Source organism: Cyclopterus lumpus, chromosome 22 (assembly GCF_009769545.1).
Source record: "Cyclopterus lumpus isolate fCycLum1 chromosome 22, fCycLum1.pri, whole genome shotgun sequence".
NCBI classification, from domain to species: domain Eukaryota; kingdom Metazoa; phylum Chordata; class Actinopteri; order Perciformes; family Cyclopteridae; genus Cyclopterus; species Cyclopterus lumpus.
The window spans coordinates 8938991-8959981 of NC_046987.1; the positions used below are offsets into that span (position 1 = coordinate 8938991).

At 41.3% G+C, this 20991-nt stretch overlaps 5 protein-coding genes across 7 annotated transcripts; 4 read left to right on the forward strand and 1 right to left on the reverse strand.

The window, feature by feature from the left end:
* The first annotated feature begins 463 nt into the window (after positions 1 to 463).
* On the forward strand, positions 464 to 2466 carry LOC117751562 (syncoilin-like). Its single transcript, XM_034563482.1, has 4 exons — positions 464 to 946; positions 1741 to 2151; positions 2230 to 2354; positions 2445 to 2466. Exons 1-4 carry the CDS (start codon positions 464 to 466, stop codon positions 2464 to 2466), a joined length of 1041 nt encoding a protein of 346 aa, XP_034419373.1.
* A 208-nt stretch (positions 2467 to 2674) lies between these two features.
* On the reverse strand, positions 2675 to 6871 carry LOC117725415 (histone-binding protein RBBP4). The gene is made up of 11 exons (XM_034525564.1): positions 6740 to 6871; positions 6120 to 6267; positions 5897 to 6042; positions 5282 to 5455; positions 5086 to 5201; positions 4710 to 4870; positions 4460 to 4586; positions 4269 to 4346; positions 3611 to 3745; positions 3420 to 3530; positions 2675 to 3265 (listed from the first exon to the last, which is right to left on the reverse strand). The coding sequence occupies exons 1-11, from the start codon at positions 6753 to 6755 to the stop codon at positions 3203 to 3205; spliced, it is 1275 nt and encodes a 424-aa protein (XP_034381455.1). The 5' UTR covers positions 6756 to 6871; the 3' UTR covers positions 2675 to 3202.
* A 64-nt stretch (positions 6872 to 6935) lies between these two features.
* Positions 6936 to 9470, forward strand: zbtb8os (zinc finger and BTB domain containing 8 opposite strand). Its single transcript, XM_034525595.1, has 7 exons — positions 6936 to 7130; positions 7356 to 7380; positions 7466 to 7587; positions 7706 to 7788; positions 8101 to 8153; positions 8631 to 8667; positions 8874 to 9470. The coding sequence occupies exons 1-7, from the start codon at positions 7049 to 7051 to the stop codon at positions 8958 to 8960; spliced, it is 489 nt and encodes a 162-aa protein (XP_034381486.1). The 5' UTR covers positions 6936 to 7048; the 3' UTR covers positions 8961 to 9470.
* Positions 9471 to 10379: 909 nt separating this feature from the next.
* On the forward strand, positions 10380 to 16114 carry khdrbs1a (KH domain containing, RNA binding, signal transduction associated 1a). 3 transcript variants are annotated; one of them, XR_004611887.1, is made up of 11 exons: positions 10414 to 10780; positions 11149 to 11276; positions 11650 to 11766; positions 11871 to 12017; positions 12403 to 12530; positions 12663 to 12921; positions 13400 to 13476; positions 13581 to 13642; positions 13766 to 13940; positions 15718 to 15777; positions 15872 to 16114. XR_004611887.1 is itself a non-coding variant. In XM_034563463.1 (9 exons), the coding sequence occupies exons 1-9, from the start codon at positions 10690 to 10692 to the stop codon at positions 13873 to 13875; spliced, it is 1119 nt and encodes a 372-aa protein (XP_034419354.1). In that variant the 5' UTR covers positions 10380 to 10689; the 3' UTR covers positions 13876 to 15022. The 3 variants fall into 3 exon arrangements, 1 of the variants encoding a protein (XP_034419354.1); XR_004611888.1 differs by lacking the exon at positions 15718 to 15777; XM_034563463.1 differs by lacking the exons at positions 15718 to 15777; positions 15872 to 16114 and having other exon boundaries at positions 10380 to 10780; positions 13766 to 15022.
* Positions 16115 to 16796: 682 nt separating this feature from the next.
* tmem39b (transmembrane protein 39B) lies at positions 16797 to 20686 on the forward strand. The gene is made up of 9 exons (XM_034563304.1): positions 16797 to 16988; positions 17595 to 17847; positions 17998 to 18217; positions 18375 to 18458; positions 18691 to 18845; positions 19349 to 19676; positions 19757 to 19944; positions 20040 to 20160; positions 20312 to 20686. The coding sequence occupies exons 2-9, from the start codon at positions 17717 to 17719 to the stop codon at positions 20543 to 20545; spliced, it is 1461 nt and encodes a 486-aa protein (XP_034419195.1). The 5' UTR covers positions 16797 to 16988; positions 17595 to 17716; the 3' UTR covers positions 20546 to 20686.
* Positions 20687 to 20991: the final 305 nt, after the last annotated feature.

The window sequence follows — 20991 nt, forward strand, 5'->3', positions numbered from 1 at the left end:
TGCCCTCAGCTCTGACACAGTTTGTGCTCCCCGGGGGGGAATAAGAGTTTTAGATAGAGTTTCCCCTGTGCCTCCAGTGTTATTAATAAGCACAAAGTGCGCCTCTGTTTTGGTGGAGACCAACACACCACAGAGCTGTCTTTAACAACAAACTGTTTTCATAGCTGTCTGGACGGTCTTCTCCATACAAAGTAATCAAGGTAATAAGAAGTGTTATTGATCAACTTAAGATTTTGACAATGCAGGTTGTTATGGTCCCCTTGTGTGGGATCTTTGCCTGATCAGAAATTTCATCATGATGACATGTTTGTGCGATTGCTTTGTAGATTGCTTTGTTATGCAAAACACCTTAAAAGGAATGAGCAGATTAGAGGGTTTTTAAAACCATTCATCAATTATCCCTGTGGGTTCATTTGATTAACGGCTGTTCTCTCCTCTCTTCCAGCTTGTCTCTTAGAAGGCCATGGACAATCAAACATTAACAGAAATTGAGAAAAACATGACATCTACTGAGGACTCACACGTGGGACTTGTTGAAGAGTTCCCAGACAGCAGCCATACTGACTCTGAAACAGGAACGATCACTCCTCCGGGGGAGTGGACGCCACATCCCGTGCCTCGAACGGACCAGGCGGTCACGGACCACTTGGGGCAGCTTTTCGACCACTGCATCCAGCAAGTGTCCCATCTGGAGACGCAGAGGAACGAGCTGATACAGGAGCTCCTCTGTCTGCACAAACCCATTATGCGAGTTGTGGGGCACCTGAGAGAGAGGCTGGTGGAAACAAAGAGGCTGCTCACGCTGGCTCAACTGGACTATGTCGCTGTTTATGAGGATGTGAAGGAGGTGAAGTGTGAACTGTTTGCCACAGCCAGAGACTGCATCCAGAGCCAGGTGACGCTGGCTCAACACGAGTATGAGGTGGCACAGTCTGCTGTTACCCAGGTAGGAACCACTGGATGATGCCTGGAGGGTTGACTTACTCTGTCAGGTTATGACAGATAATTGTGGTTTGTTCTGCAGGTTGAGATAGCTATCTACTGCATGTAAAGCATTTTTATCTAGATTTGTCCCAAGCAGACAAATGGTTTTGCAGCAAATACTAAAACCAACATTACATAAAACAGTCAATATGTGCAACAATATTGAGTGTAGGGGGTCAATGCTGAAAGGCAGCAGTGAACAAATTAACGACTACAAACTCATTATGTTAGAGATCACATATAAATCAGGTTAAAGCAACATATAGTCTCTATTGAAATACTGTATACAATCTAATCAAGCATAAGTATACACCTTATCTTGTACACTTGTGACAATCCCATACATTACTGTGTTGAAGTATGGGAATATATATATATATATACAAACATATATATATAAATATATAAATATAATTTGATAACTTTAAATGAGTCTGTATGACCAAGAAAAAAAGTAATTATGTAAAAAAAAACATTGTATTTCATTGATTTATGGTTAAGCTATAGTGAGGAATTAAAAACATATAGCACACTTTATAAGTTCAACATCTAAAATTATAATAATTAACATACATATTAAAATAAACAGAATGACATGTTGGTAAATGTTTGTTAGTTCCATTAGGTTGTATGTTGTTAATATTTTAATTTTATATTGTTTTCCCTTCAACAACTTGGTTTACTGTAGCTTTGCTCAATCATACCAGTTATGCATGTATGCCTTTTCTTTTAAATCAATTTCACATCCATCCACAGGAGGAGCTCAAGGCACACATCCAAAGTCTGACCCAGGAGTTGACCCAGCTCCAGGAGGCCCAACAGAACCAGCAAAACTCCCTGAGGGACCAGGCCTCTGAGCCCCGCAGGCCCAGGGCCATGAGTGACGTCAGCCAATGCCGGCAGGCTTCTGTCAGACTGCAGCGGCGGCTCAGCGGCAGCGTGACGGCCCTGGAGTGCTGGTACGAGCCTCGGCTCGTGGCCCTGCTAAAGAGAAGGCAGGTTGGGGAGGAGTTCTTGAGGAAGAGCAGGGAGCAGGCCATGGACTTGAGGGCCAGCCTGGGGCCCCTGAGAGAGGCCATGCAGAGACTGGAGGTGCAGAGAACCTGTCTGGAGCAGAGGGTCACTCTGATGGAGAGGGAGAGGGAGGAGAGCGTCACACAACACAAGGTGACTGAAGTCAGGTAGAACATGAAATAGTTAACGGTTGTTTGGTAAAAATAGACCAACTGTTTCTCTAATTTGCAGGAGACTGTGGAGAAACTAAAAGAGACTCTAAGAGAACTAGATGTGGAGTTTGAGGTTCAAAGAAAATCAAAGAACATTTTGGAGGATCACAATGACAACATTTTAAAAGAGCTGACATTTCTGAGGTACGTTTACTCTGAACCTTCTGTTTAATTTACTTTGAATTATGAGCATCAGGGTTTAAAAAAAAGACTAACATGTGGCTTGTTTTATAGAGGCAGTGATGAACCCAGTTAAATTGAAGAGGAGGATCCTTAATATTCGGTTTGCAGTAGATATTCTTCTTATGCTACATCTATAATCCCTGGCATATAATTCACATTTAATAAATAAAAGAGAACTACAATATTCAGCATAAATTAAACTTTTCACTATGACATAATATACTTTTAACTACCTAAAACCTAACATCTGGCATGCTGTGGCAAGAAGCAACGCAAACAGATTTAATGTAAATATTTTATTATGAATTTACTGAAGTACACAAGAGATCAGATGCAGCACAGATACACAAAGAAAAACATATAAAAGTGACACACAGATTCTGGAAAGTACATAATATGAATATCAAGAGAATACAAGAACCCTACAGTATGTACAATTTGAATAAAAATGGATTTGTGTAGAAATTTGTTCAGGACAACTAAACAGGATGAAAAAAAAAAAAATAAAACCATCAAAAAGCAAACCTAAACATTTAACACATCTGTGCTGGCTTAATCACAAACCAGAGTTGAGTACTGGGAGTTTGAAAAACTAAAAAGATCTAAAGATCTGATCAATACAGACTTACTTGAAATACTTCACGACAAGGTGACAACGCAGCATTTCATTCTTTCAATTTTCCTTTAAAAAAAACCCTGCTGTCCAAAATGTATTTGGAAAGGAGATTACTGCCTGCTTATGCAACCAGCAGTGGACAACAGATCCTTTTTCAACAAGCAGGTCAAATGAAGAGATGTGGAGGCTGGACTCATGCCTGGACCTCTGTATCTGCAGCACCTTCTGGGTCCTCGTCGTTGTAGATATTTTCAGCCTGTGGAAGGAACAATGTAAAAGTAGAATTCCTGTAACTGGTATTCAATGCTAATAAATGCACTTTGAAATTCTACCCATGCTGTGTCTGATATTGTTCCACATCATTTCACGAATCTCTTAAGTTCCCACTAGAGGACAAACAAAGCTCTTACCATTTGCCAGACTTGCATGATGTTGTCCTCCGATACTGAGCAGATGACCCAAGGCTCATTGGGGTTCCAAGAGAAGTCGGAGATCTTCGCGGTGTGTCCACCATGGATGAACTAGAGACACAGAGCAGGAGGAATCACTACAGCACTTTACATTTGATTAATACATACACACAGCTGTTGTCACAACTGACCAGCAGCTCAGGAGGGCCATCCTCAGCATCCTCGGGCGACTGTTCCTCTCCGATCTTACTGAGGTCCCAGACGTTGAGCCTCCTGTCGGTGCCGCTGGAGGCCAGGATGGTTTCGTTGTGAGGAGACCACTGAACCTGTTGAGTAGAGATGGGCCAGATGTTACATTTCTGTGAGAAAGAGCTCCATAAACACAACACTATCAACAGAAAGCCACAATCAACAAGATCAAAACCCTCTTCTTAAACATATCAGAAGGATGACAACTGTAACGTGCTTGATATCATACAACCAGAAGCTGGGTAGGAGAAGCGGCATGTGTGCTCATAAGGCAAATATGCGACATTGTACAAAATGATTAATGGGCTTTAAAGCTCCTTAAACCTGAATGTTTAACAAGAATGTTCTGTTTCCACCATTGGCCATGAGATAAAACTTAATTATCTGTTTCACACAAAAATGTGCCTCGGATGAAATGCTCCAAACAATCAACAGAATACCAATAAAACATCTGCCAGGTCAGGACCATCAGAAGACGCAACACAATGTAGCAACATCTGAGAGAAACGGTCATTACCAGTTTTTTGTTGTAGCTTTGTTTGCCAGATCTGCAACAAACTCTTTCAGGTGGATTTAACTAACCAGAGGGACACTTCTTACCTGGAAGATCTCATCCTTGTGAGACTCAAACGAGTGCAGCTTCAGTTTCAAATTCCTAAGGTCCCAAAGAGCCACAGTCTAAAAAGAAAAAGTAGCTCCATTTTCAACTGATTCAACTCTTAAAAAATGCAAACACTTCACTGGACAGCAACATGCTATGGAACAGCGCTTTAGGGAAAGAGTGGACCCACCTTATCTGCAGAGCCAGTGGCCAAGATGAACTCACTGTAGGGATTGAAGGACAAGCAGTTGACCTCAGCAGTGTGGGCGTCCACTGCATGGCTGGGCTTGGAGGTGTTGTTGGACCGTGTGTCCCAGCTGGGCCAAAGCAGACAAAAGCACCATTGTTAAAGGAAGATTGAAACTGAAAAACAACTTTTATTTATTTAACATGACTTATCATAATTGGCTATATCCGTTACCAACCAAAGAGCTACTCACATCATGAGTTTCTGGTCATCGGCCACAGATCCAAAGAGCGACTCGTGGAGCAGGTGCCAGGAAACATCCTCCACCACAGCTGTGTGGCCTGTGAAGATGGTCTTGGCATCCACTATCTTTCCTTCCTTGGGCACTGTGCTGATGTCCCATAGGCAGATTGTCTGTAAAACAGATATAGATATATTAACAATTATTTATAAAGAAATTCCAAACAAAGTTACTTAATGCTTTGCAATAATGACAAAGACTAGTCATGTAAAACAGTAACAACAATTTGTAATAACTTATAACTATTCCAACATCCAAAAAACTTAACTTGAGAGACTGGAAAACACAATATTCTAGTTAAAACAAGGTAAAACACCAGGTCGCTTACATGGTCATCAGAAGCACTGAGGAGGCAGCCGCTGAGGTTCGGGTTCCAGGAGAGGCCATAGCCCTCCTTCTGGTGTCCTCGCAACCGCAGATCTGGGGTGCATTCTCCAGAGGGGTCTTTAATGTAAATAAAATCATGTTTTAATGTTACTAAAAATGTGCAGAAAAGTACACATGGGTTCTGGCTGTAATCCTACCAGGCTTGGAGGGGTGCTTTGTGTAATCAAATACCAGCACATCACTGGTTGGGGTCTTGGTGGCAATGATGCAAGGATTCTGAGGCATGTAGCGGGCTCTGTTCACTTCCCCCTCATGGTTGATCTTGATCTCAATCTCTATCTTCCCACTTACAGACCCAAAGCCCCCAAACTCTGAAATAAAACACAATTACATTAGATGGTTGATGCACATGAACAGGCGTTGAATATAATTCTGTTCTACCGAGCATGTTGAAGGTAAATTATATGCAAGTATGGTTTATTGCATTTTATTAACTAAAATGTAATCTAAAACAAAAATATGTACTTATATTTTCTGAAGCATTTAAGATTTCAGCAAGATTTAAATGTATTCATCCATTGAAAACTTTGAGCCACAATACCCAAATACAGTAACTTCTTTAAGACAATTTGATGACACTGATTGACAACAATGTTAATATTGAAATATGGCAACGGCAATGCGAATCATTTGTTTAATCTACGTGACTTAACAGAGGACCTGCTTTTACATGTCATTGGCGTTTGAGAACAAACGTTACCCATCAAGCATTTTATTTTGCCCAATAAGCAACTTGGCACAGCATCCCTCACCTCCTTTCTCGCTGTCATAGTGTGATGCATCAAACTGGGCATCATCATTGGGGAGCTGAACGCTCGCAATCACGAGGTGATTCAGCTCATCAGAAGTGTGTGTTCCCAAAACCAGCCTGTGTACGCTGTAGTCTTTCCCCTCCGGTCTGTGAAGAGGGATGAATTAAAAAAATGAGGCACATGTTCATTCATGAAAAATGACATGCAGCAGAGCCCCTCTCACCTGGTGACATCTGGCAGCCACTGGGCAGTGAGGCTGGGCCACTCCAGGGCGTGGGTCATGACCAGGTCATAGAGGAAAGGGGTGTTCTTCTTCCAGATCTTGTACTCCTCATTGATCACCCTTTCCTCCACAGCATCGTCAAATGCAGCTGCAAAAGTCATATGTACCAGTTACATAAATGTACGTTATCATTTCGCAGGTGGTGCTGCATCTAATTTGCCTGGCATGAATAGAGATATTGTGTGACATAAAAAGGTATGCCCTCCTTAGAAAATGCTTTCCCTTGTTAAATTAACAGTACTCTAGTTTATTTGGCTGATAAAATAACGTCAAAACGTGCGTCTGTAGTTAAGAGATGAAAGTACAAAATCATGATTAGGGGACTAAGCAATACGTCACGCATCAGTAAGCTAACCTTCACTCGTGAATTAAAACCTCTGCTTAGCCAGCATGCTAGCGCCTAACGTTAGCTAATAGCTCGCTGGCTGGTTTATAACAATGAAAGGTGGTGCTGGCTGGCGCGCCAGCACCGGTCCATCCTGACTGGTAGTTCCTGTAACTCTGGAAAACGCGCACACACACATTTATTTAGCTCATTCTTAAGAAGTGACCAACCTTACCTTCTTTATCGGCCATTGTGTCGTGGTTTAACCACTACTGCAGGCAAAGAGTAGACAAATATTTGGGAGAGCACTCTGGAGACAGATCGGAGGCTTGCAATGGCGCCAACTCCATAGAACGGGATCCACCAATCAGCGTTCACCAAATACCGACAGGAAGTCGTCGTCACGACAGGCCTTCTCCATCCGGAACGCCCTCCACCTCCTCCGACACATTTAGCGTCCGCCTTGTGAATGTTTGTGACACACCGACATGGTATACGTTAGTTTTGGTAATCTTTTAACGCGTTGAACCAACCGACAGTCAACATGGACGACCGTGAGCTGGACCTCACGGAGGAACAGAAAATTACTAAGTCAAAATACCCTCCAATCAACAAGAAGTATGAATGTAAGTCTGATGTTATGATACACATGTAACTAGCTAGCTTCGCTTGTTGGCCATTTCTTTACTGGTTGTACAGGCTCTGTCGTCAGCTAGCTGTAGCTAACGTCATGTTTATGCTCTACTTAAACGAAACTGCGTATCTAAATTATGCCACATAAATAGTCATTCCTGCCCAGCTGTTTTAAGCTCGTCTAATAGCATGCTCGGCTTTGTGTTTGACTGTTACAGACCTGGATCATACAGCAGATGTACAGTGAGTGTGTTTTGATATCTTGGTGACATCTCATGTTTGTCTGTTGCTCGGTCACTGTTATATTTGCGGATCTCTCTTTTCAAAGAATTCACTCTTGGGGAAACACTCTCGAGGAAGCCTTCGAGCAGTGTGCCATGGGCATGTTTGGCTACATGACGGACACGGAGACGGTGGAGCCGATTGATACTGTTGATGTGGAATCAGAGGGTGAGAGCAGTTGGTCGCTGTCTGTTCAACGCAAGCCTCGATCGACCTTTTCTCAGTAACGCAGCTTCCAGATGACCAGAACTAAACCCGTATGCATATAATTGTCCCTTCTCAAAAGGGGATGACATGGAGTCTCTTCTTTTCCACTTCCTCGATGACTGGTTGTACAAGTTTAGTGCAGAGCTCTTTTTTGTTCCCAGGGTGAGTATGTTGGATCAGTTATGGGGGGCTGGACATGTTTTGTATGTAGTTTACCAAAACATCCAGGGGAGGTTATGGTGACATTGCAGAAAGAAGTACCATAGTTTTATTTGGCCCCTGGTCTTTTTCTATCAGGAATTTGATTGTCACCCATATGTGCTACAGTATGCCCACTGCTGTGCATAATTTACATATAATGTATTTTGATTATTGTTTGATGGAGAGACTATGTTAATTATTTGTTTATTAAATGATTATTCATTTTCCTATTTTATTCTTCTGACTCTATAATGTGTTACATCTATTTGCCAGGAGGTCAAAGTTTTGCACATCGACAGAATGCACTTCAAGATCCGCTCCATTGGGTAAGTTTTCCATTGTTGTGTTTACTTAACTCATTCCCTGCAACTTTTGATCAAAACAAACAAACTTCCCTAATCTGGAAGTCTTGCTTAACCATTCTATTCCCGCCGTGATCTTGGAGAATTGGTGTTGATCAATCGCATCTTCAAACCACAGCGCCATTCGCCTCATGCTTTTATATGTTAAGGCTCATAGACAAAAGCAATTAAATTGGCACTAAATATCATTGCGATGCATTATGGTTTTGGCAATTAAACAAGTATCGCAAGTTGGTCAATGCACCTGTAAATTCCACATGCTTAAAAACGTTTTTACTCCAGATTTTAAACCTACCTCGTTCCCCTCCCCAAAGCACCGTCTTTCTGTATCATCTTGGCTGCCACTCTCTCCCATCTCATTTGTGTTATGTTCTTTATCTATCTTGACTTCTTCTTTTAAGCTGCTCTCTCATACGATCATCTTTCTTTTATTTATTAAAGTTGGGGTGAAGAATTCTCTCTGGCAAAGCATCCACAGGTAAGTCGGTGAAGCTTGATTGAAGTTGACACTGTAGAATATCACTTTTTTTCAGATTCTGTATAAAATAAAATGATTAATTACAAGTGCAGAAGGCTATGTTTTTTTAAAACATTTTAAAAGTGATTGGCCCTTGAGAATTGTGTAAACACATAATAAAAGATACATAAATGCTGTGTTTGTGTTATATTCTCTTGTAAATCTAGGGAACTGAGGTGAAAGCCATCACATACTCCGCAATGCAGATCCACGATATTGAAAAACCAGAGATATTTGCCATCATTGATATCTGACAATACCTCCAGAGGCAGATCACAATCCTGGTTCAATGAAACTGGAATATCTACTTGGCCAATTTAAGTGGCATTTTTATCTAAGGCACTGATTCTTGACTTGTAAAATGTGTTTTTATTTTTGTACGCTGAACTGTTTACAAACACCCGCATTTATCAACATTTCTGTTAGTTTATAGATTACAGATTGGTGATATGACACTGATATCTTATACATTTTATCATTTCAGAAATCACAAAACCATGGAAATAATGACTTTTTACTTAAAGTCACTATTCAAAAGTAAAAAATGTTGAACAATGTAATGTTTTTAACACATTTTGTTAACCCAGTTTTACTTGAAATATTTTAGCAAATTCTTACATAATGCTTATTCTTATTTATCACACATTTGACATGAATTGTGTCAATGCCTTAATCATTGTAAATAATTCAACAGATTTTTATTTTTTTCCTGTGGGATTGATTAAATTGTTATTGGTACTTTAAAATAAAAATTTGCTTTTGAATATTGTGTTGGTGTTTGGTCATTAAGGAGGAACAGAGCAGTGAACAGGAGCTCCAACTTCAGAATTTCACCGCAAAAAAAACCCAAAACTCACTAACATGGATTTCAACGCAGCAGCATATTAGAAACTGCCATGCAGATGTAGAATGTGTATTATTACTAATAACACTAGTGGATTTACATTGTTTAATGAATTGTATTCATATGTCTATTTATATAGTTAGGACATAATGATAATGGAAGAATGCCTTCAATTAGTCAACCTTGAAGAATAGCAGATTTAATTCTGTAGTACATTGTGTTGCAACAAGTGCAACAAACACATTTCTTAATTGAAATGAATCAATTATTGCGTACAGATTGTATACTCAACTCCATAGCCAATGTATCTGGTTGGTATTTTTCTTTGTTTCATATTAGTGTGAAAATAAAATAACTGGGTTCAGTAAGTATGCTCTGCAGGGATATCTTGGTGCAGTGGTAACACAAGAAGGGCCTTTTTCAATAATCTGCATGAAAAATAAATAAACTAATTATCTAATTAAAAAGAAGACTCATTAGAATCATACAAATAATTGTTTATTGCAGCTTAATTAAAATATATTCGTCCTGTAAATTATGCAAGTTGCAAAATTGTTTCAAATGGAGGGACCCCATTGGTCGTGTACAATAGACACCTAACAATGGAATAGTTCTGTGAAACCACAGCAGAACAAATCGTTCTCCAAGTCTAACCAATAAAATCACGATACCAGTTTTCAGTAACCAGCATTGATAGAAGGTCCACCGTTCAATTGACATGAGAATTGATATAAGAACCACGATCAGCGAGAAGGCTTTGGACCTCCAATAGGTTCCAATGAATATGCACTGGTTTAATGAGATCACGCCCCCGCTGCCTTTCCCTCCCGATTACCTTGGTGCGCTCCGGCGGTGACGTCATCGCCTCCTCTCTCGTATCTTCCTCCTCCCACCACACTGAAATGCAGCTGCGCCATTGCTCCTTTGTCCATTGAAGAGAGCCGCGCGACTTGCAACGGAAAGATACCGGGTCGTCCTGCAACTCGACCGTTTATTGTGCCGCAGTCGGAGACACCGGGTCGTCTACTGGGTTGCAGCATCGAACGACCGTAGCGGGGCGTAGCTGTTTAAAACGGCCGTACTGGTGCGTTACGAGCCAAGCATTACATTTCGACTCGAGCCCACAAAGGAAAATCAAAATGGAAGACACTAAATACCTTCCGGAGCTCCTGGCTGAGAAAGACAGCTTGGATTCGTCGTTCACGCACGCAACCAAACTTATTTCTGCAGGTAATGTGTTTGCTACCTTGTCGAGGCGAATTCCGACTGACGTTACAACGGCAGCATGGCGCGAGGCCTAGCAGCCTTTTGTGTGTGCCTAAACGAGTCCACATCGCCCGGTACAGGCCTGAACAATGGCGAAATGAACACGTGGTTGCGATGTGGGTCAAGCTCTTGGTTGAAAATGTGATATGTTTTGTTTAAATATAATGCAGTATCTCTTTTCAAAATAATGTAACGGCATACATGCTTTTTATGAATAAAAATAATTGATGTTGAGCAATCGCACGTTGACACCACAGGTCCTTTGGCATACTCGACTCATTGGTGCACGGTACTATATGTATACAATAAACTAATTACATTCTCGCCTGCAGAGATCGAGAGGATTCAGAAAGGCGACACCAAGAAAGAGCCAGAGAAGGAAACGTATCTGGACCTGTTTGCCACCAAGAATCTCAAGTTGAAAGAGCGGGTACTCATTCCTACCAAGCAGTACCCAAGGGTGAGCGGTTCATTTCTTCTGTCTCATTTAGTGCTTGACCACTGGATGCGGTGTTTAGTGAATAAAGAAATAAAGCCGCTATTAACACAGCAATTCTATATTAAATAAATAATACATCCTGCATCGCCTTGAAGCACCCTCTCATCCAACTGGACTCTCCCAGAATTAGTCCAGTCATGCGATCTGTGCTCTACTAAGCTTGTTTCTGCATGATCAATTTCGTAGCATTCTGAAAATGCAGATTTAGAAGAAGGGCTATTACAACAGTGATGAATGGATCTGATTTAAGTTAGGAATGGACTGTACTACATGCCATGCATTTACTTTGTTACTGGTAATGTAGTGCAAAATTAACTTGAAATATCCCCTACAGGTCAACTTTGTTGGTAAGCTTTTGGGACCACAGGGCAGCACAATCAAGAGACTCCAGGAAGATACTGGTGCAAAGATTTCAGTGCTGGGTAAAGGCTCCATGCGGGACAAGAATAAGGTATTTGTAAAAACATTTTCCTGCTCTAATCAAAGGATGTTACCCGGTATCACCCTAATGTTTTGTACGTTAATCATAATTTGGATTCCATCTTGTTTTTTCAGGAGGAAGAGTTGAGGAAGGGGGGCGAGGCCAAATATGCTCATCTTTCCATGGAACTGCACGTGTTCATTGAGGTGATGGCACCCGTACCAGAAGCCTATATGCGCATAGCTCATGCTATGGAGGAGGTCAAGAAGTTCCTTATCCCGGTATGTGTGCCATGGAATCGTTTAGTGTGCTCGACACAGCCTTATAGTTGCCATGGCGATCAACCGCCTTTAAATAATTTTTACTGTATTTCGTGAAATGGGGAATAATATAGCCCAGCGTTATTCAATATTTGTTAATGTTGTCTAGTTATGAGAATAAGTATACTACTGTAGTTTGTTGATGATTTTGTATCCGTTTTCAGTTAAATGAAAAGGAAAGTCCTTTTTGACCTATATTACATCCAACAATAATACAGTGCTAACATGGATATAGATGTATGTAAATAATGACCACAGGTATGAGAAAAGTATAATGGTTTGTGTCATTGATGTCTCCCCGGCTGTCCCATGAAAATGGCAAATTAACTTTTGGTCTCATCTTTAGGAGCCTGGAGAACACGACCAGTACATGGATCCTCACTTCTTGAATGGATCCCAGGATGGTTCAGGCAGGGGGCGAGGTGGTCACCTCGGAAGAGGCAGGGGTGGACCACCTGGTGCTGGAGGACCACGGTAGGAACATCTACAGTAGTGCATTGTAGCATTATCTGGAAACAATGTCATTAGTAAACAGCCATGAGTTTGAGCAGTGAAAGTACCCTAAAGTATTGTTAGTTTTAAATTAATCTGGTTCACCATCCACAGGGGGCGAGGGATGCCACGTGGGGCTCCCCGGGGAGCGATGCGTGGTGGAGGACCACGGGGGGGATTAGGGCGTGGCAACGGGCATAGGGGTGCACCATCAGGTAGAGGTGGACCGCCGTCTGCGCCTAATAGAGGGGGCTCGGCTCCCCGCTCTAGACCACCTGCAGCAGGGGCTCCAAGAATGCTCCCCTCTGCAGCCATGTCCCATCAGGGTCCTCCCTCAGCATCACAGTCCAAATCTGATGGATATGAAGACTATGTAAGTTGCTTACTTCCTGGTTTCTGCCTTTTTACATTACATGTTATTTAGCTGACGCTTTTATCCAAAGCGACTTACAATAAGTGCATTAAACCATGAGTCCAAACTCAGAACAACAAGAATCAAGCAAGTACAACTTCTTCAATAAAGTTATGTAAAGTAAAGTGCTATCAGTAAGAGACATTTAAGTGCTGCTACGGCGCTACCCTATTCAAGTTATAGTTGAAAAAGATGTGTTTTTAGTTTGCGATGGAAGATGTAGAGACTTTCTGCTGTCCTGATGTCAATGGGGAGCTCGTTCCACCAATGAGGAGCCAGCACAGCAAACAGTCGTGACTGAGTGTTTAGCTCAACAAAGTCACGACTGTTTGCTTTTCAAACGAATTGTCTCAAAACCATTAGGTGCAATGTGGGTTCCTTTGGTTGCAATAGTTGACATGCTTGGTATTGTCTAACATACTTTTTACTATTATTGTAGCCTGCATATGAAGAGCAGTATGCAGAGCCTGCTTATGAGGGATACGACAATTATTATAATCAGCAACCGGCACCTGCGTAAGTCAAAATTAATTTGGGTGACTTTACCTGACCAACTCTGAATATTACAAATTGTATCACAAAATGGATAAATACTATACTCACGACTTTACTGCCCACAGAGATACTGAATATTATGATTATGGACACGGCGAGGCCCAGGAAACCCCGTACGAGCCTTATGGTAAGATAATAAAATTGCACTTGATTTGTGTCATGCACACTGAGGACACTTGTGGAAGACTGATTGGACGTCCTGTCTACCTCATTAATGATTTGTTCCTGTGCGTCTCCTTTGTCTATGTAGCTCAAGATGAGTGGGACAACTCATGGTCCAGCTCCGGGGCTGGAGGCAAGACCGCAGCCCCCAGGCAGTCGAAGGGAACGTATAGAGAGCATCCCTATGGAAGATACTGAACGGCTACTGGTAGAGAGTTGCTATGGCAACTGTCTCCGATTGTAACTCACTGAACTTTTCAAAAGTAATTTCCCTCTCGTTTGTTCCCTTTTTTATGGTTTATTTTATTTTTTGTTTTTTAAACTCCGTAGACGTTTTGTTGGATGTATCATAGAGTGCCAGAGGAGAAACATGAAGACGGGGTTTTTCGTTGTTTACCTGTTTCCATTTAATGTTTGTTTCAGTTGCGTAGTTGGCAGGTCCTAGTGACATAACCCTAACAAAGAAACAAGAGTACCATTTTAATGATTTATCGTTTAAGTTAATTGCATCTGAACAAAATGTGACTGTGGCGATAAATTCTTCTCACGTAGGCTGCATTCTAAAAGTCCTTCATGACTGGACAAAAATGATTCACAATGCCTCAATGTAACTTCACTAACAGATTTAGTCACAAACTCAAATACAGCCCTGAGCCGTTTTGATAAAAAAAAAAAAAAAAGTCTTATCTTATATTGGTTTATACTACAATACAAATCTAGTCTGGTGTGAAGTTATAGCTTATCCTAAAATACTATTGCAAACCATTTGGCAAAGAGAAATACTTCTATTTTTGCCCCACTTTACAATTGATATATTGTGATCTGTCCGGACTATTACTTGCGAAATCAACGCTGATCGACTAATTCTTGTAAAGCTTGAAGGATTGACAATCCTTACTGTGTGAGAGGAAGGCAGCAGCCAACTCAATATTTTGTACATAACCGTAGGAAAACTGTGTATGCTTTAAGCCGTACCGTCTCCAAAATGCATAATGCCTGTGTACCTTTGGCTAAATAGGATACTAAATATATCCCCAAATGTTTTTCTGCAGTGCGTGTTTCAATAAAGTTTCTAGTTTCTTTTTAATCAAACTAAACATGGTATTTTGCCTTTGTTGTACCAAAGGAATGCCTTCAGTTTGTGAAAGTGGTCCTCAGTGGTTTCTCAACAACGCTGAATAAGCTGTATGTATACACGTTAGCCTGACAAAAAAAACAAAAGCAGTGTAATGACATTGAGCTTATCCTCTTCGTCTGTTTTCAAAACTTATCTAAATGACACTTGTAATGTCGCCTTCAAAAACAATAAAATAAAGCTCATTCCTTGAGGTAATGTGCTGCCAAATACATGTATTGAATTGAGAATGATGTAGTGCTTGAACATGGATTGTCATTAACCTTCAGTTAGTGTATCTATTCAAGCTCTCAAGAGAGCAATGTATCTTCAGCCACTTGAAATAACGAATTTCAACAGTATTCCAAATCAAGCTTGCAGGGATCTTACTTGACTTTGATGCAAAGTCATGCTGGCTGGTTTTTATAAAAGAAAAAAATCGCAGAGGAGAGGATTCTAAAAGCCTAAAGATCGCCACAAGAAGGTAAAACTAACCCCAACACTCATTTGTTAGATTTTTTTTGTTTTTTGTTTTCTGTGCAAAACATCAAGTAATGAAAGTCATCCAAAACATATCAAAAACATTGACGTACAAAATTATGCTATCTGTAGTTATTTCCGAGCAAAATAAGCCGTACAAAACAATCAGAAATGGTTGTGATGCAACTCTTGCTCAAATAAAGCCAATAATGGTCCATTCATTTCACTCAATACTTACCTATTTCCATCTTGATAATTTCTGTAGAATGTAGATTAATGAAATTTAGTAGTTGCACTCAAAGCGTTAAAACTTCCCATTGGTGGACAAAACCTTTCAGCTTGAGTTGCATGATACTTTTGTAGTATAAAGTTAGTTTTGCATGTGTGTTATTCACTGCATGAAGTCACTGGTGTGTCCAAGATCTCATGTCTGTTTCTCTTCTTAGGTTGTAGGAAAACTGTAGGTGCAGTTGACACATTGAACTCCAGTTTAACAGGCTTTTATGGTCAGTTGAGAAGATATAGCATTTTATTGTTGGCCTTTTTTTTGCTCCTTTTTTTTGCTGTTGAGATTATTAAAATATTCTTTTGTCTTAACAGGTCCATTGAAAGTCCCTGGAAAAAGCAGAAGCCTTGCTGTGTGACTCTGAGGCTGACTGCTTCTTAGTCAATAGTTACTAACCCCTTTTAAGGGATTTGTAGTTTTAAAAGATACTTTTCATGAGGATGTGATCATTGAGCATGTGGAATTTTAATGTTTTTTTATTAAAGTGTCCAGATTTACATTATTTTTACACAAGCAAACTGCCTTTTTTATGAAAAAAATAAAGTTTAAAAAGTAAATTATGTTTCCTGTTTAATTGAATGTGTTTTGATCACCATAAGTAGTCTGTCCATATTAGTTGGATGGTTGCCTATATTTAAGGCTGCACTGAGGCTTTGATAAGACTGAGAAGCAAGACATACTTGCTTAAGAAACTACTGTAGATCTCCCGGTGAAATGCTATTAAGGAAAAAGTGCGGTTTTGGTACGACAGACGATGCAGTATTTTACACTACATACTGTACCTCATCACAAAAGCACTATTGACACAGGAGGTCTTGATAACCTGTTCCCATACAGCGTTAGGATTTGTGGGAGAAACCTTTGGTGGTGCACCAGTGGTATTTAAAAAGTGATCTGATAGAATAAATGTATTTCTACATTTTAATTGTGGCCCAAAACAATTCTGAAAATATTCGGTTCCACATGCCTTTCCCAGTTAGTCATAGCTCGCGTTTCGGCCAATTATAAGCGATCAATAATACAAATCCACAAAAAAATTGACATTTTCGCCAATCATGTAAACAAGTTGCACCAAACCAACAGAACTGTATACACACAGCTTATATTAAATTACATCTTTATTTCAGACACATTAGTCCACTCATACTGTCACGATCCTGAAGTTGTACAACGTATAACCGTGTAAGTACATCATTGCCTCATGAAAGTACACGTTACCGGTGTAATACCCCTTTAAATGACTCTCCTCCCACAGGTCCAACAGATCCGCGCCCCCATCTATCAGCGGCTAGTTTCACATCAACAATGACTGTCTTCGCTGATTTCGATGGAAAACACGCCAGTATTTTAAATAATATTTTGAAGATTTACTGCGCCTGACTTGTTGTGAATGCAACCGAGCAGCTTGTAGCGCCGGTAACGGAGCCACTGGTGAGTTAATGTACTTGTCGGGCCTCGGAGCTCGGGTAGGAGCTAGCTAGTCAGAGATACTGTTAGCTTAGGCCTCAACTCTTTTATTTAATCAAGCGTGGTCTTGGCGGACAGACCGAGTCCGTTGAACGGGGGTCCACGTTGGTTTGGCGCTCTGCCTCGTGCTGAACCGGCTCATAGGAACTATGTGACCGGGCAGAGAGCAGCTTGTGTTGCTTCTTCGCTAGCTTGTAATGTCAGCTTCCGCAAAAAACAACTTGCCCCATATAAAGAGATGCTGTGCATATGTCCCTAACTTGTTCAACGCCAGATAACTACTCGTGCGTGATTTACACGAGGGAGAATTTTTCTTCTTGCACATCTTACTGACTGTTACGTGCTTTGATTTGCCACGAAACCTTACACTTGCATATATGTTGTTATGACTGTGCACCACTCCTTATCGTCAACTCTGTGACTAATCCAATCACTAAGCGAAATATAACTTCACCAGCTACTGATGCTCCTCCACGGGACTTCTATCCCACGTGATACATGTCGTGGACTGATTTTAAATCACTTCCACCCGTTGGTCAATACGTGTTATTCCGCTTTTTGACATTCTAGATCGGCCTTCTCGAGCACAGTGACCCGCCTCCGTGTGAACAGATACAAGCACACGGAGAGAAATCGTAAAAAAAAAAAAAACAGTGCGTAGCTGGGAGAAGTGAGCCGTGGGTGTGTCTGCGATGGCCGGTGGAAGGAGAGGGGCGAACCGTACCACGTACTGCAGACCTCCACTGAGCAACGAACCGGGCTCGGTCAGCAACGGGAACCACTCCACCAGCTCTCCGGTCACAGGGGTGCGATCTCGGACAAGGTAAGCTCTGATATACGTCTGCTTGAAACACACAGCGAGTTAAGTGACCGTTGCAGCCTGGGAGTCTTGATGCCCCTGTCCCACTCCAGTGGTCCCATGTTATCACAGAGTGATGTAGGCGTCCTAATACAACCGTAGTTTTGTCTGCAGGAATGGTTCGGGGACATGCATGTCCAATCCCCCACTGGCTGCACAGACGGTTGTACCTCTGAAGCACTGTAAGATCCCCGAGTTATCTGTGGATCGCAACGTGCTGTTTGAGCTCCATCTTTTCTTCTGCCACCTCATCGCCCTGTTTGTCCATTACGTCAACATCTACAAGACTGTGTGGTGGTACCCCCCATCGCACCCTCCCTCACACACATCGCTGGTGAGCACTCAGTGGTCAGCTCTCGAATTATGTTGTGGTTATGTTGGTTATCGGGTGTTATTTTCAGCAGTTGTTTTGTCTGCCATACATCCCTGTGTCTCTGTTTGGAAGTTTGCAAGTGGGAGAAATAATCCTGAATCCATCTCATTATTTACAGAACTTTCACCTTATTGATTATAACATGCTGGTGTTCACAATCATCATACTGGCGAGGAGGTTAATTGCAGCAATTGTTAAAGAGGTAAGAGTTACATTTCTGGCTTCTACCTTTTTAGAATTTAGCTTTCGTCCCTCACAAGTGTTGCTATACGTTTCAATATGAAATGGCACAATTCATGTCAATGTATTTGATGCAAGGGTTTGAAGTAAACTCCTACAGATATATATGTGCTTTTTCCCTCTCACATCTTTGATTCTGTTCTTTGAATAAAAAGCTAATGGCAAAATGGTATTAATGCAACTTCTCTTCTCAGGCGTCACAGAGTGGGAAACTATCCTTCCCTCATTCGATCTTTCTCGTGATGGCTCGGTTCGCTGTGCTAACGCTGACAGGCTGGAGCCTGTGTCGCTCACTTATTTACCTCTTCAGGACCTACTCTGTCCTCAGCCTGCTCTTCCTCTGCTACCCGTGAGTAGATACAAGGAGAACAAAGAGGGTTGTACTTGATTGACAGAAAATACTTTTGCTGTTTTCCATGTCTCAATGCATTTGCATGTATTTCATAGGTTCATATTGTCCCCATTTTTCATGAGCGGGATTGGATGCAGCTGGATGTCAAATGTGTTTAAAATATTTTTTGCTGAAACAAGCTGTGTACATGGTTGGCAAAAAAAGAAGAGTTGAAACACTGCTTTGTAACATTCGGTTTATTGAATAATAATAACATGATGTCATGGTATCTTTGCTTGCAAACACTTTTAGCATGATTGGCCTTTTCAAGTGAAGAAAGATATTTGGCGCCATATATATATATATATATATATATATATATTTATTTATTTTGTTCACATCGGTGCAAACTGATGTGTGGCAAATGTTTGTTTTCACTGTGAGAATCTTTGCTCAGCCACCCTGGCAGTGTGGCTGCAAGGCTTTAGGTATTGTAAAAGTAAGCTGTTGTTTTTCTACAGATTCGGGATGTATATTCCATTCTTCCGGCTGAGCTGTGACTTCCGGCGAGCAGGTCTGCTTTCCCCCGTTGCCAGCATCGGCTCCAAGGAGGTAGGCAGCATGGGCCGGGACTACCTGACTGTGCTAAAGGAGACGTGGAAGCAGCACACCAGCCAGCTGTACGGCGTCCAGGCCATGCCGACTCATGCCTGCTGCCTATCCCCGGATCTCATCCGGAAGGAGGTGGAGTACTTGAAGATGGACTTCAACTGGAGGATGAAGGAGGTGCTGGTCAGCTCGATGCTCAGTGCTTACTATGTTGCCTTTGTTCCTGTCTGGTTTGTCAAGGTAAGAAACTGTCTCAATTGTAACTTTTTACACGTTAATAATTGAATATGCTATAATAATATCACCATATATTTTCTCAGAGTACACAGTATGTGGACAAGCGCTGGTCTTGTGAGTTGTTCATCCTGGTGTCAGTCAGTACGTCAGTCATCCTCATGAGGCACCTGTTGCCACCTCGATACTGTGACCTGCTGCACAAAGCGGCAGCTCACCTGGGCTGCTGGCAGAAAGTAGACCCCTCGCTCTGCTCCAACGTTCTTCAGCACATGTACGTACCACTCCTGGTGCATCTCTGGGCTCTTGATCCATTTTGACGAGTTTGATTCAAATCCTAATTACAACCTGCTGTCTCTCTTTGCCCAGATGGACAGAAGAGTACATGTGGCCACAGGGAGTCCTGGTCAAACATAATAAGAATGTGTACAAGGCCATGGGTCACTACAATGTTGCCGTTCCGTCAGACGTGTCCCATTATCGCTTCTATGTGAGTATTCCTAAATGAACAGGTCCTGTAGACACAACAGATGTCCTGTACTGCCTGTTTTACCAAATATATGCAGTATTATAAAAAGGCAGCTACTTGCACATACTTTGTCTGATGACTGCATGCTCTCTCTCTCTCTCTCTCCCCTTAGTTCTTCTTCAACAGGCCTTTACGAATATTGAACATACTCATCATCCTGGAAGGTGCCATGATATTCTACCAGCTCTACTCATTAATATGTTCAGAAAAATGGCATCAGACAATATCACTGGCTCTGATTCTCTTCAGCAACTACTACGCCTTCTTTAAGCTGCTTAGAGACAGAATAGTCCTAGGAAAGGCATACTCGTACTCAAACAGCTCATCAGACCAGAAAGTCAGTTAGATTTGAGTTATTGTTCACATTCACTTTGGAACAACAAAAACATGCCTAAGAGCTCTGTATTTTTTCTACAAACTGCATTTTGTGTCACGTTTCTGTTCTGATCTGCCATAATAAAAAGACATATTTTTGTATTACTTTAAAGGTTTGCTTTAGTTTTATTTGGTCCTGATATCTGTTTCCATTCTGACCACAATAAATATCTGTGCCTCAAAGGACTATGAACTATGTACAATTTTAGTACATTTTGGTTGACAGGTTGCACCAACTTATTTTGTAATGTTTTAAATACAATTACATGAAATGTTTTTATTCAGCTATTGAACCTGTATGGAAGCAAAGATCCAAGAGTCATATTTTTTTAATGATTATTACATTACATTTCATTTAGCTGATGCTTTTATCCAAAGCAACTTACAAATTTGGCCTCTATATTGTGTGTGTGTGTG

Bases quoted from the DNA above. Each gene is read 5' to 3' on its own strand.
- LOC117751562 (XM_034563482.1), top strand. From the start codon at position 464: ATGGACAATCAAACATTAACAGAAATTGAGAAAAACATGACATCTACT. The intron at 947-1,740 runs GTAGGAACCACT...ATCCATCCACAG, and splicing joins CACAGTCTGCTGTTACCCAG to GAGGAGCTCAAGGCACACAT. The intron at 2,355-2,444 runs GTACGTTTACTC...CTTGTTTTATAG, and splicing joins AAAGAGCTGACATTTCTGAG to AGGCAGTGATGAACCCAGTT.
- LOC117725415 (XM_034525564.1), bottom strand. The intron at 6,043-6,119 runs GTGAGAGGGGCT...CCCTCTTCACAG, and splicing joins TGGCTGCCAGATGTCACCAG to ACCGGAGGGGAAAGACTACA. The intron at 5,202-5,281 runs GTAGGATTACAG...TTTACATTAAAG, and splicing joins AAAGCACCCCTCCAAGCCTG to ACCCCTCTGGAGAATGCACC.
- zbtb8os (XM_034525595.1), top strand. From the start codon at position 7,049: ATGGACGACCGTGAGCTGGACCTCACGGAGGAACAGAAAATTACTAAG. The intron at 7,381-7,465 runs GTGAGTGTGTTT...CTCTTTTCAAAG, and splicing joins GATCATACAGCAGATGTACA to AATTCACTCTTGGGGAAACA. The intron at 7,588-7,705 runs GTGAGAGCAGTT...CCTTCTCAAAAG, and splicing joins TGTTGATGTGGAATCAGAGG to GGGATGACATGGAGTCTCTT.
- khdrbs1a (XM_034563463.1), top strand. From the start codon at position 10,690: ATGGAAGACACTAAATACCTTCCGGAGCTCCTGGCTGAGAAAGACAGC. The intron at 11,277-11,649 runs GTGAGCGGTTCA...TATCCCCTACAG, and splicing joins CTACCAAGCAGTACCCAAGG to GTCAACTTTGTTGGTAAGCT. The intron at 13,643-13,765 runs GTAAGATAATAA...TTGTCTATGTAG, and splicing joins AACCCCGTACGAGCCTTATG to CTCAAGATGAGTGGGACAAC.
- tmem39b (XM_034563304.1), top strand. From the start codon at position 17,717: ATGGCCGGTGGAAGGAGAGGGGCGAACCGTACCACGTACTGCAGACCT. The intron at 17,848-17,997 runs GTAAGCTCTGAT...TTTTGTCTGCAG, and splicing joins GGGGTGCGATCTCGGACAAG to GAATGGTTCGGGGACATGCA. The intron at 19,677-19,756 runs GTAAGAAACTGT...ATATTTTCTCAG, and splicing joins TTCCTGTCTGGTTTGTCAAG to AGTACACAGTATGTGGACAA.